Source organism: Lepeophtheirus salmonis, chromosome 14, assembly GCF_016086655.4.
Source record: "Lepeophtheirus salmonis chromosome 14, UVic_Lsal_1.4, whole genome shotgun sequence".
NCBI lineage: Eukaryota > Metazoa > Arthropoda > Copepoda > Siphonostomatoida > Caligidae > Lepeophtheirus > Lepeophtheirus salmonis.
In genome coordinates this window covers 40769827-40783130 of record NC_052144.2, presented here as the reverse complement: position 1 = coordinate 40783130, position 13304 = coordinate 40769827, and the positions used below count along the sequence as shown (strand labels likewise).

The following is a 13304-nucleotide window of genomic DNA, read 5'->3' as shown; positions in this document are numbered from 1 at the left end:
AGTTTTGTTGAAAAAAAAGTCAAAATTATTAGTCAAAAGATAAAAATATTGGCATTTTTCTAAAATTAGTCATCCAGTCCACGTTTTGCTTCCGAACCCTGTACTTCTAGACATATATATATATTATATCAACGACGAGGGATCAACAAGAAATTGTATTCCTGTTCTTTTCGAAACGGAGCATAATTATACGAGAACTTATTACTCAGCTTATTAATCAAAAAAATATATTATGAAATAACCATGACGTATCAAGAGAGAGGAGGCAATCGACAGCCGATAGCAAAGTACAAAGGGTATTTTTGGGGTAGTGAGGTAACATCGAGTAAAAAAATAACAATGTAGCAAAGAGCTCGAATAGCTTAAACTCAGTCCGTCAAGGCGGGTTACTAATATATATGTATAAATATGGTTGTGTCACGAGTATTTGCCTCGAACATTTTTGCCTTGTACTTGTGACACTTTACCTCTGAGAGGTTTTCGCCATGTACTTTTTGCCTTTCGAATTTTTCGCCTTGATTTTTGCCTTGGATAATAATAGAGGAGAACTAGTTCTTCTTAGTTATATATTTGTTTTGAATTTTTACCGTTGTATTCCGGCTTTGAGAAATTCGAAACAAAAATGTAAAAAAGCTGGACTCTTATAATTCGTCAAACCTTAATTAACTATATATAAATAATACTTAGGTTTCAAAGCATTAAGAAGGAATCACAGAATGCACCTGCTACGTTCTCTTGCAAAGAATCATTAGGATTCATATTCTAATGAAATTTAAAAAATGGAGCAATTGGTTGGCTAATCTTCCTAAGACATCAAGTAAATCTTCCGCGGGGGAATCTAGAACCGGTTCATAGGTTAAATAGGTTTTTGTTTATGTATCTGCAATCCATCTTTAAAATATCAAAAACTAAAGACCAAATGAGATATCTTATAGTGATAGAGTAATAAATATAATTATTATTATATAACTACAGATCCCCAGTTTTGGTCTTTAGTTAAGTCGGACGGGCGCTCTTCTCTCTATTTAAAGGAACTCAGTGAGACGGTTGGAAAGATTGATGTGGCAGATTATATTGTGCGACACAAGTGTATAAATTATCGCCCATCAGAGATATCTCCGGTTATAGATTCCCCCGGGGAAGATTTAGGAAAATTAGCCAACCAATTGCTCGATCTTCTCAAGTTCATTAGAACTTTAAAGTCGTCGATGTCCAATGTCCCATCCTACGCATGGACTCAGAGTATTTATGAGTTTGATATTGACGGTGAAATAATAATTATAGTAAGTATTATATTCCATCTTTAAACCTCAAACTGTGAAGATCTCCTTGTCTTATTCAATCCTCAAAACTCGAGAACTCTACAAATCCATCGTGCTCTTGTATTTAATTTTTTATCAACCACTAAAAATTATGCTTTATATAGAAAGAGTCTTGAAAGTATGTTTTTCTTATATTCGTTTGGATCCTAAATCATCCCAGTAGTAGGAAGATTGTAAATTACCACATATAATCACAAAATATGCAAAAGATATAAACACTAAAGACTGCAATATAATTTACTGCCGAGGCACAGGGAGGGAAGCACGCGTCAAGGGTTGAAGCGAGTACAGAAGAATCTATGATTGGGATAACTTTAATATAATATAAATATATCATATTCACAAATACATGTAGACTTTCATGGACGAAGTCCCCATCTTGATCTATAACTCTAGTACAATCCATGATGTAAGTAGAGATTTCAATATTTCTTCATGGCATTTTGATGGAAGAAATGGACTGCATATGATCTCAAAAATGTATAAAACGTTCATGAGGAAATTAGCATTAAAATAATTGTATTTTTTAATAAAAAGTAATTTTTAAATCATTATGAAATGACAAAGTTTTCAATTTAAAAAAAATCTTAGTCCCAAATTTGTATTGAATTTGATATTAATACTAGGAGGAAATTTAAGTTGCTCCCTCCCCCCTATTTAATCATAATCTACATATTGAAATGATGTTGCATCACTTTGAAAGAAATTTAAATTAGGCTAAATGCAGTGACGATATAAGTTTCTTTCTTAAATTTTGAGTTTGTGCAACCAAGTGGTTAAATGAAAACCACGTGATCAATATTCGTCAAAATGAGTGGCTCATCGACATTTCTTTCCAATAGAGGCATTGAATATAACTCTTTATAACATATATATACATAATATAACAAGTAATTTGCAACCTTTTCATCATTAAGAAGGCACTAAACATATATATAATTTTTTTTTGTTTGTGGAAGCATCTAAATTTGGCCGAATATTTGGGTACAAATTTTTTTTTAACATTTCTAGATGACTTTTTTTAAAAAGATATTTCTGGCTTACTTTTATTGATTTATTTGTGAGGTCATAAACGATGACCTCACAAAAAATTATATATACGTTTAGTGCCTTCTTAATGATGAAAATTGTAAATTACCTGTCTGAAGGGTTATATTCAATCCCTCTACCGGAAAAAGATTATGTCTGTAAAAGGAAGAAAAATTTAAATACGTCCTTTGTGGAAAAAATAAAGTAACGTCTTGCAGGTTGGGGGGGGGGTAAATTTAACATAGCCAAAGGAATGGTCTCGAGCTAATTGTCTTACTTTGTCACCTATGGTGCAAACAGGCCTCAAGGTGGTGACAAGAATTTTTAGCGGGGGGGTAAAATTGGACCATTTCTAACAGAATGTAATTTTTTTTTATAATATTATTGTTTTATAGACATTTTTTAGAAAATGTACTGCTTGTTTTTGTTTGTTTGTTTTTTTTTTTTTTTGGGGGGGGGGCTAACTTTATTGCTTTTAACATAAAAAATATTTTCAAAAATTAATTTCATGTCTAAAATAAATTATTATTTTTAACTGCCAACATAATTTAATTTTACGTAATTATAGTCTTTGTTTTTTACAAAAAGTATTCCAAATTTGGCAATATACTTTTTGGTTAGGCCCGGAGGGATACTAGCCCCTTTGTACTTCCAGGCTTGTCTGGTTTTATGCAAAAAAAAAAATAGTAGATTTCTTATTCATCTGTTAACTAAGTATACAAAAAGCATAAATTAAGTTGATCAATTTATCAAAATAAAACATATGTACATATAGCTATGAAGTGATAATAATCATTCTAATATTAATTTTCAGATGAGGACCATCACACTATCTTTACTTTGTATATCAACTATTCTCTCAATAAGTCAAACAGTTTCAGCTTTTGACCATGGTAAGTGATTCATTTTCCTTCATCAAACATTTGATATTATTCCTTCAGAAAATACTTTTTTTTTTTCAGAAACGAGTCCCACAAAGCGCTTTCCAACCCTACCTTTCCCATATTCAAACGATAGAAGATATCTCCAAGATCTTGACCTGATGGAAACAAATGCAGGGGATGACATGGGCTTTGAACGAACCAGAAGGATTCCCTACTTTTTCCCAGCGTTACATTCAAAGTCCTTCTGGAAACGAGTATTACCATCTTTGCAAGACAGCATTTACAAAGATGAGAAAAGGAAAAAGAAGAGGAAACGGGACGAAGTGGAATTTGGTAATGTCAAACTGGGTTTAACGACCACTTGTTTAAGCATGACACGGAACTTCATCTTTCCAATTTGGAATTGTAAAAAATAGGAAACATGTTTTAAGAGGTCACCAGCACTAGGATGTTTTGTTTTTTTTGAAAGTTTTCCGTGTTTGGCCGCTTAATACAGGTTTAACCGATAAATTATGGAGTTTTAATACAGCTTGCCACAAGGATTATTAAAAGGCATGCACATTAAAAACTGCATTTTGAGATTAATGTACTGTTCCTTGATTTGAATATGTCCATGTGCAAATAATTAGGATGTTTATAATATCAGAATAACACTCAGGGCTCCCATGTTTTGAAATCCAATCGATGTGAGATTTTAACAACGTGACGTCATTCAACCCTGCTCTTAAGTTTTTAAGTAAGTTCTTATAAATGAAGAGCATAATGCATGCAATCAAAAGAATTTATTGACTTCAAATTAAACATTAGAATACAATTGTTGCTTGTTTTGAGGCATTTATGATGGGGATGAGTGGCTTCTGTACGAAACATTGTGTTTCTAAATCAGACACTTTTACCTATTTTGATTGATGATACGTGAGAAATGCAATTTGTGGCGCGAGAGATTGATTGTATACGCGTGAGTTGCACGTCAATAGGCTATGAACAAACTAAAACAAATATATCATCAGGGCGTTCTCAGGATTTTAGTTTGGGCTGCAACATAAATAAATATAAAAGCCTATTCCTTTTTTTTTTTTGCACCCCGAATACTATTTTTGATTTGAATTTACCAATTATAATTGCAATTGATTATTTCTCTCGAATTGGATTATATCCTGATCAGATATTTTGTGACATACCTATATTTTTTACTAAACAATATGATAATTCGGGGAATTGTATTATTTTGCCGAAAGACGACGCCACTCAGTGTCGTTTTGTAAACAAACAATATAAGTAAACTAAGCTCATGCTTTACCTGAGAATTTTGGAGACAAGTAAACAAATTTTTACCTTATATCAAAGAAAAAACAATATAAGAAGACGAAGTTCGGTTTGATCGTGAGTGGAACCTAAGTCAAAGATAAATGTGCGGATTCATTCTATTATTTTCTCTATAAAAGTTAGAATTATTTTGTTTTCGTTAATAACTTTGCATGAGGCCCTATATTTTACGTTTAAGTGATATACCTACGCAGGGCAATGTGGGCCCTTTTCTGAATTGCTAGGTGACATTTTTTTTTTTAATTTGAAGATATCTTTAACAAAATTTTGTATTTTAATGACGCTGACTCCAGATATTAAGTAAGTCACTAACGACAGAGCTACGTAAGCGCAAAATAGGGTTGTGAAACTGAGAGAATATAAGCAAATAATATTTTATCATTTATATCAATAGAGGGGTGACGGAACGGCCTGCCCCCCCCCCATCTAGGTTTATTATATGAACATTTATATTTTATATGCTTAGAATGTAAATAAATACAATTTGGCCCCCCTTAGAACAAATTTCCAACACTGGCCATTGTTGTATCATCAAGTTTCTTGCATTATAACACAACAGACACAATTTTTCATTATACATAATAGTCAGAACGCAGATTACGGCGTTTGGTGAGCTCAACCATGTTACCTAATTTTTTACATACGATTTTTTTTTTTAAATTCAATTAGTAATATGCACATCTTTGGTATTAGTTAATTAATGTTTTTAAAAAACTTAACTACCACAAAACTAACACATCTAGGCTAGAAAAGATATTATAAGATCAGCCAAGTACTAAATTCAAAAATTTTATATAATGTATTATCGTAATGTATATTAATCAAGCAAAGTATCTCTATATATTTGTATATATGCTATCTGTAAAGTCATTTTTGAGTGTATCTTGGGACTGCATAGAAACTTGATCTTAGTAAAAAATAAAACATTGATGACTAATTTTTAACAACGAGCGTGTGTAGCTTAAGCTCATATTCAAAAAGAGAAGAAAAAAGAAGTACTTTATATAAAATAATAAATGTAACTTCAGATGAGGTAATTCAACAGGCGTGTTTAGCTAAAGCTCTGCCTGAGAGCATTCTAGAAACTTAAGTACTCTTATGAAAAAATTATCGAACTGTATTTTATTTAATTTCAACTCACTAATTATTGATAAACTAGGTGTGATCCTGCTCATAAAAAACAGTTATTTCTGTAGACAAGTGTTTTTCAATCTTTTTCAATGCCAAGTACTACCGCTAGTATGAAATAATTCAATCAATGAATGAACAGTAATGAATTCATCTATCGAATAAGTGGCCTTTTAAAACCATATATTTAATTTCATCCTTGTAGCAAGTTTTTTTTACATTATTGTAATATTTCAATCTTTTTACGAAGAGTACTATCTAAAATATGAATATCTTCAAGCAGTGGCCTTAGAAACATAGGGGGCATTGCGCCCTTTTTTTTTACATCTATTGTAATATTTCTATTATGACTTGACGTGTTATTTTATCACGTTACTTACCTTTTTATTGAATCACGCAACTTTTCCTTTAAAAAGAAAAAATATAAAGAAGGCTCAAAAAAAAAATTTGAAATCTCAAACTGTTATCAAAAAAACAAAAACAAATTTAATTGCTATTATAAATTTTTCTGAAAAATAATGAAATATTTATTTTTTAGGAGAAAAATTTCAAAAAAATACATTGAAATTTACAGAAAATTATATTTTTACAAAAAAAATTGAAAAATTACATTTTCTAGTAAAAAGCAAAAATTACTTAATTTGGCCCTATTTTTTTTTTTTTTTTTTTTTTTTTTTTTTCATATCTTCGAAAAGTAAAAACTAGTTAAATACCAGAAATAAATAAGAATCGAAATCGCAAATTAAACATTATTTTCTCGATGGCGATCCAGATTCAAGAAAAAAAAACAATTCTCAGATTCCGATTAATCGTACCAACATTATTAATCACTAATTGTTGAGAATTGTTAACAGTTTAAAAGAAGCTTAATCTACACAAGCAATTATGGTTGTTCAGAGCATTGATTAGGTAAAAAGAAGCAAAACTTTAACAGCGCACAAAAAAATAAACAGAACATTTTTGTTAAAATAATCCAAAAAATTATTATTATTTTTTTTTTTTTTTTGGATATGAAAATTTAAATTATTTGAAAAAAAAATTCAAATTATTTTTTTTTAAATTTAAAAATCCATAGCTATTCTCAAAAAAATTCAAAATTGACAGCAGTTCACAAAAAATTATTTTTTTTTTTTTAAATTTCCGATATTAAATCTTTTGTAGAAAAATTTAAAAAATCAATTGCTATTCACAGAAAATTAAATTTTTTCGAAAAAATTTGAAAAATTAAACTACACATATTACATTTTATAGTCAAAACCAATAAGTTCCTTAATTTGGGAAGCTACAGCCCCTCTAGTCCACACCCTGCAGATACCCCTTGCCATGGCAAAGTATTAACCAATTTTGCGGTATGGGAGGAGCTCCCGTTGCACTGGGGTAGTGGTGCGGCTACCACAGTTTGAGAACCACTGCTGTAAACAATACATGGACTCATAAGTGCACATATTGTATAGTTATAAACGTATATTTTCCCTCCTCAGAATATTTGAATCAACAGCGTCATCGATTACCAGGAGACATTGTAGAGAATCAGGACGTAGCAGATGTGATGAACTTACTAGGTAATATATTATTCATTCATTAAATATATAAAATAACGAAATCATTTCTTTTAAATCACTAGAAAACAATGATAAAAAGCGTGGGATCATGTACTACTACCCAAATTATCGTTATGCTTTCTTTAAAGACGATAAAAACGGTATGGAAAGTCTGAAATAAATGAATATTCAAGTATAATAAAAATGTTTTATTCATCCAGGCAATCATGACAAAGATGACGAAGATCAGAAAAAGAGGAATAGGCGCGAGAGTGGTGGACTTTTCGATCGGATTCGAAACGATGATCCCTCAGATATGGGCTATGATTGATGGAAAATCAAAAAAATAAGTACACAAATGAGAGGCAAAAAAGATCCGTTGATATCCCGTGCCCTGCAAGATCAATTTCATCCCTAATTTAAATTAATAAAAAATAAAGCTATTAATAAAAAAAAACACAATTTTTATTCCAAAAGTAATTATGAATAAGAGATATAGGCGTGTAACTCAATGATAATATTTATTAACAAATGAGGGATGCATGAGAAAAAAGAGATCTAAATACAGTTTAAGCATTAATTAATAATTAAACCTATCAAAACAACAACAACGATGAATTAGCACTTACCAATACAATGGAGTGCTTAAATCCTTAATAAATGCATAAAGGCTCTTTTCCTTACACAAACCCCCTAACCCCATACCAAAGGGTAGACAAATCAAACTAATTAAATTCATGATATCCTACTATTAATAGTATAATCAATTACTACCTACTAGGGAGGACTGGAGACATAATAGAGACAGCTGTTGCCTGCAGTCCTCAAATTCAATTAATTTATTATTGTTTCATCATTCATTTGTTGGTCATTGTTTCACTTTAATAGCATCCCCAAATAATAATGAGGAATAAAGTCAAGGGACTACAGTAAACAGCTGACTCCACTATGTTTCCAGTCCTCCTTGATATATAATAATACACAAAAATGATTTTTATTTTTTTGTACACTATGTTGCTTTATCCATTCGAAAAGGATATAGAGATTTTAAAAAATGAGCGATATTGCCTAGACCCATGTCAAGTGCATTTCGCACTTGCTGCCGAAGGGATCTAGGTGTCATAGATATGGTGTTGGGTGATGAATGGGTTCGAGTAGCAATCACTTTAGAATTTGTAAGGTTACTTTGTAGATTCAACAACTCTCTATTTAAATGAAGGGATTCTTTTGGATCTATGAAAGAAAAATAAATGTTTTGCAATGAATTAATTAAAAAAAGTATTATTGTCAGTGTAAATTCCGTTTTATTTTGTCTCGTCAAATTTTTGCCAACAAAAGAAGATAAAAAATTATTTTTAGTCAGACGAAACCTTCAAAAATATTGTTTCGCCTTGCAATCGTCATGCAAAAATAAATGATGACGATTGCATTTTGTCTTGTCATAGGTGACGAAAAACACTGATTCTTGCAAATAACTTACCGAACTTATATAGGGCCTGTTGATTAGTACATGAGGATAAGCTTCTAGTTGATCGGGATATTTGTTTCCCCCTATTAATTTTTCTTGGGTTCCAAAATTTTGAAACTTGATGACGTAAGAAGGATCTAAAAAAATAAGAATTAACATTTTGAGAGAAGGAAATAATTAATAAGTCATTAAGCTAAAGTTCCTGGACTATGACGGCTAATTTTTAATGTGGATAATGGGCGGCGTTGTTAGGGAGGAGCAGGGCAAGGGTTTTAGAGGCACTTTCTTAAAAAAAATATTCTCAAATTTAAAAAAAGGATAGAAACATAATTTATCTTTATCTCAGGCCCAACTAATGCTAAAGCCGGTGGTAGAGAGGAAGAGATGTCCCCTCCCCAGATTTGACAACTTTTATGCAGGGTAGGGTGGGTTCTAATGTATAATGTATTTCTACGTTTGGAGGGTTATCCGAAAAAATGGCTGAACTTTTCAAATGTTTCATGTTTCCATAAGGGTCATTGCATTTGTTATGCTATAAATTCCATCTAGGCAGCATTAATATGTAATAAAAGAATAATCTAGAAAATTTCAATTAAAGAAAAAAAAGTCAAGTACAATTATTTAACCTCATTTGGGGTTTAAAATTGCATTTTAAGACTCTCAAGGGCATTCACAGGGGGTGGTAGCTCCTCCCCAAATTTAGGATTTTTTGCTCTCGACTAGAAAAATTTTCTCCAAAAAATTTAATATTTTTTTGTGAACAGCTGTAGATTTTTGAAATTTTTTACCAAAAAAATATTTTTTTCCAGAATAGCTATGGATTTTTGAACTTTTTTTCTAAACATTTTAATATTTTGTGAATACCTGTAAATTTTTGAAATATTTTTCAAAAAAATCCAACCTCTCCCCCAAAATATATATATAATAATAATAATACTGTGGACGCCCCTGACTCTTACATACATTTTGATACTAAAGTTAAGTAGGTTTAAACTTGCCTTTTTGTGTAGAATAATATTTAAATAAACAGAAACTATGTAAACTTTATAATATGAAAAAATTATGATGTTTTATTTTATATCGGAAAAAAGCAATATCTTAATCCGAAGAAACTAGTAAATCAAGGATGTGTATGTAGTAAGCGGAGAAATGAGATGGGAAACAATTTTTGAAATATTGAATATGGACTCGACTTCCTTTCTTTTATAAACAATATTATTCAACAAACATACAAAAAGAAATATTTAGTAAAATTATTTAATGGTTTCAGAGTAAACCGCTCAACCCAACTCCTACCGTTACAGACTACAGACCCATGACACAATTCAAATGTATGGTGCACCAAAAATCTGGTTACTTCTAGGTAAATTTCCTGTACAAACCTGCAAATTTATAGAATTCTTCCAGGGCGTCTGCAAGACGTATATATACATATATAATTTATTTTTATTTGGGGAGGGGGGCTATAGCCTCACCCTGCGGACGCCCCTCCTTTCCAAGTACTTTCCTTTTTTTTAATTTGTCTGAACAACGTCGTTTAGTATAGCTATTTTATGTTGATTTGTAACCGTAATTTTGTCTCCAAAAAATGAGCACAAATGAGTCATATTATCCATATAAATAATTATGCAAATGTATGGGTAGAATCGGCATTATTGAGCCGATTCCGATAAATAGGTACACCCCTAATAATAATACATTCTAGCCACACACATCCTACTTTTAACTTCAGGTATATTACTCGTCTCTTTGAAAGAAGTTATGAATTATGATTAAACTTAATTCAGAGACTCAAATGACGTAATTGGTAGTAATGACCAATATTACTAGAACATGTTCTAGTAACAATGGTAAATTCGTAATTTTAGCTCTTGTAATTTTCATAAAAGACCGATAAAATCCTACGACTGACAAATTTTATTAGGACCTGACTGAAAGGACTGCACTCTTTTCAGTATTATTAGACCAATCCAACACTAATCAAATATGATATTTTGATGGTGTAAAGTACGTGTACCCAAAAATATTATGACTTAAAAAAACTTTGATCAAAATTACCTCCTTGAAGTCTTTAGTTCCCTCTGTTGTTTTGCCTTGATTTTAGCAATGACCTCGAGCATAACAGGAGTAGGATTATCCCAACTACTTTGCAGGAGTGAAATTGTCTTTTTTTCACGATCTTTCAAATATCTGGAGTTATTTTTGAAACAAAAAGAGGGATGGGAAATGGAAGGTCGTTTAGATGAGGAGGAGAATTGACTCTTTGACTGAAAATTGGGTTGAACATTCTCCTGATTCGAATAAGTGTTATTAAAAGTCACTATTGATTTTTGAGGCATCTTCATGAATAAAAGGGTCTTTGATGATGATCCTGAGCTAGCTTTTAAGAGCTTTCTAAGGTAATTATAGTCAGGAATCTCAGCAAATTGAAGGCCCTTTAAATACATCATGTATTCGTATAAGAAATCTTGAATATGAATAAAAAAGATATATTAGGATAATGAATATCGATTGATAAAAAAAATGTTAGAAATTAATTGTTAAAATATAACAAACGAACCTGGATAGCCATCTACACCAAAACAAGAGTTTAAGAAATCAAGCGGATTGTTAAAAGCAGAAAATTTTGCATCTTTATAGTAACTTGGTCTTTTTAGTTCTGGAGCATCCCATGGAAGGCTTAAAAAAATGATAGCATTTAATCATCTATGAGCATTATAAAAGATCCATTGAATTTGTAAATTTTGCTTCTCAAAATATAAATTTATGTGGCCCATCAACACAGAATCAAACATGAATGATTTTTCTCAAAATCGAATCTGGATTACATTTGATTATGAAATAATTCTGATGAATCCTTTGGAATCATTTGCAAACTCCGATTAAATGTTACAAAAAATCATCATCACAAAGAAAAAATTAGAAATTGATAGATTTTATTTCAATAGCCATATCAGGATTAAATAAAGTCTCGTGAATCAAATGAAGATTCTAAACTGTAGTTAACATTATTGAGTGTATCAACGTATCACAGAAATTTAAATGCAAATCCTATAATTGACCAAAAAAGGTTTAAAAAATTGGGCTCTATGTTCCCATTCTTATTGTCTTAATTATATTCAAGATTGTTTTTGTGTTAATTCACCACATATTCAAAGAGGACAATTTTAACCTCATTAAAAAGTAAATTTTGCATTAAGTCTATAAAAAATAATTGTTAAGAATTAAGATTACCATCCACCCATCCATTCAATCATGTTATAAAACAAGACTTCAATATCCCCTCTCCTGGAGAAGCATCCTAAATGACCATCTCTACTGGTATACTCTAATGTCCCTTCATGGGCCATTCGCAAGTTTTCTGCCTGGGGTTTGTGCACTCCATCATGTATATACCTAGACGCGAGTCCAAAATCAGCTAAATAAACTTTGTTCTTATTTTTTTTATCTAGAAGGAGGTTAGAGCCTTTAATATCCTTGTGTACGAAACCGCGGGAATGGATGTATTGGAGGGCATCAATCTGAAAGAATATCATCCTTGAAATATATTTCTCAATGTGATATTGTGGTCTTACCACTTGAAATCCGACATTACAAGCTGTTTTTGTATGAAAGTATCCATTGCAATGATTGGACATCTTTTCCAAGTCATCTCCCAGTCGAGGTAAAACAAGAAATCGGAATTTTTGTCCATTATAAGTGAAAGAACCAGATGCAATGAACTGGGGTATTCCAAGATGATTAGGTCTTTTGAGTTGTAAATCTTCTTTTTTTGCACAACGAGTATAGAAATTAATTTCAACGTAGAGGGGTCCATTGGAATGAGGCTCCTGGAGGATTGGAAAGTAATGAGGAATAATAGAAGTAGTGAGTCTGAATGGCATTCTCTTATCCTTGAATTTCTCTTAGTACAAGCTACTCACCACTTTAATGACAAAATCTTTTTTCTTTAGATTAGACTCCGAAGCAGCCGAATAAATCTCTCCAAAGCCTCCGATTCCAATGGAAGAGGCCAAAACCCATACCCGTTTGGTATTATCCTTGATTTTAAATCCTGTGGGGAGCGGAGGAGGAAGAATGAAACCGTTTGGGGATCGACGAACTTCAGGCTGCAGGCGTTGTACTTTGAGAATCACTTCTTTATCACATTCTCGAAGCTTCTTTTTGGAATTAAAATCCCCAGAAGATGATATTTTCCTCTTCCGCAGCATCTCTGTTGATGGATGGTGGTGGATGTGGATCCCTACTTCGTGAATAGCATGTACATAATTTTTAATACATAAATATTGAAAAATCCTAGGTCTCTTCTTCCTCCACACTGTCACACAAAGTGCGCGCACGCTTCGTAGTCCCAACTGAACAAACACAACAAAGCATACGTCATACTCTCACCCTACCAAGCGAGACTACAAATAGTCAAAATAGTTTATAATAAATTATTATAGTTTAAAAACCAATAACAGACTACCCTTTGTCTAAATGTGCTATATATACGAATAAAATCAAATTACAGACACATTTCCTAATCAAAAGATGTCCAAATCTAAATTGAACATGCAGCATTGACAACATATTAATTATTCTTCATATAAGACAGAAGGGTCAT

General features: G+C 31.5%; 2 protein-coding genes across 2 annotated transcripts in view; one reads left to right on the top strand and one right to left on the bottom strand.

The window, feature by feature from the left end:
- The window catches only part of LOC121129033 (uncharacterized), a 26129-nt gene extending 18419 nt beyond the window's left edge, over positions 1-7710 (top strand). The window contains exons 2-6 of the mRNA XM_040724696.2: positions 3166-3244; positions 3314-3568; positions 7171-7251; positions 7314-7391; positions 7452-7710. Coding sequence (XP_040580630.1) covers positions 3166-3244; positions 3314-3568; positions 7171-7251; positions 7314-7391; positions 7452-7561 — 603 coding nt within the window. The 3' untranslated portion in view covers positions 7562-7710. The remainder of the gene's footprint in view (positions 1-3165; positions 3245-3313; positions 3569-7170; positions 7252-7313; positions 7392-7451) is intronic.
- LOC121129031 (serine/threonine-protein kinase VRK1) lies at positions 7678-13304 on the bottom strand. The gene is made up of 7 exons (XM_040724695.2): positions 12622-13304; positions 12274-12528; positions 11933-12219; positions 11259-11377; positions 10757-11165; positions 8711-8835; positions 7678-8463 (listed from the first exon to the last, which is right to left on the bottom strand). Exons 1-7 carry the CDS (start codon positions 12907-12909, stop codon positions 8240-8242), a joined length of 1707 nt encoding a protein of 568 aa, XP_040580629.1. The 5' UTR covers positions 12910-13304; the 3' UTR covers positions 7678-8239.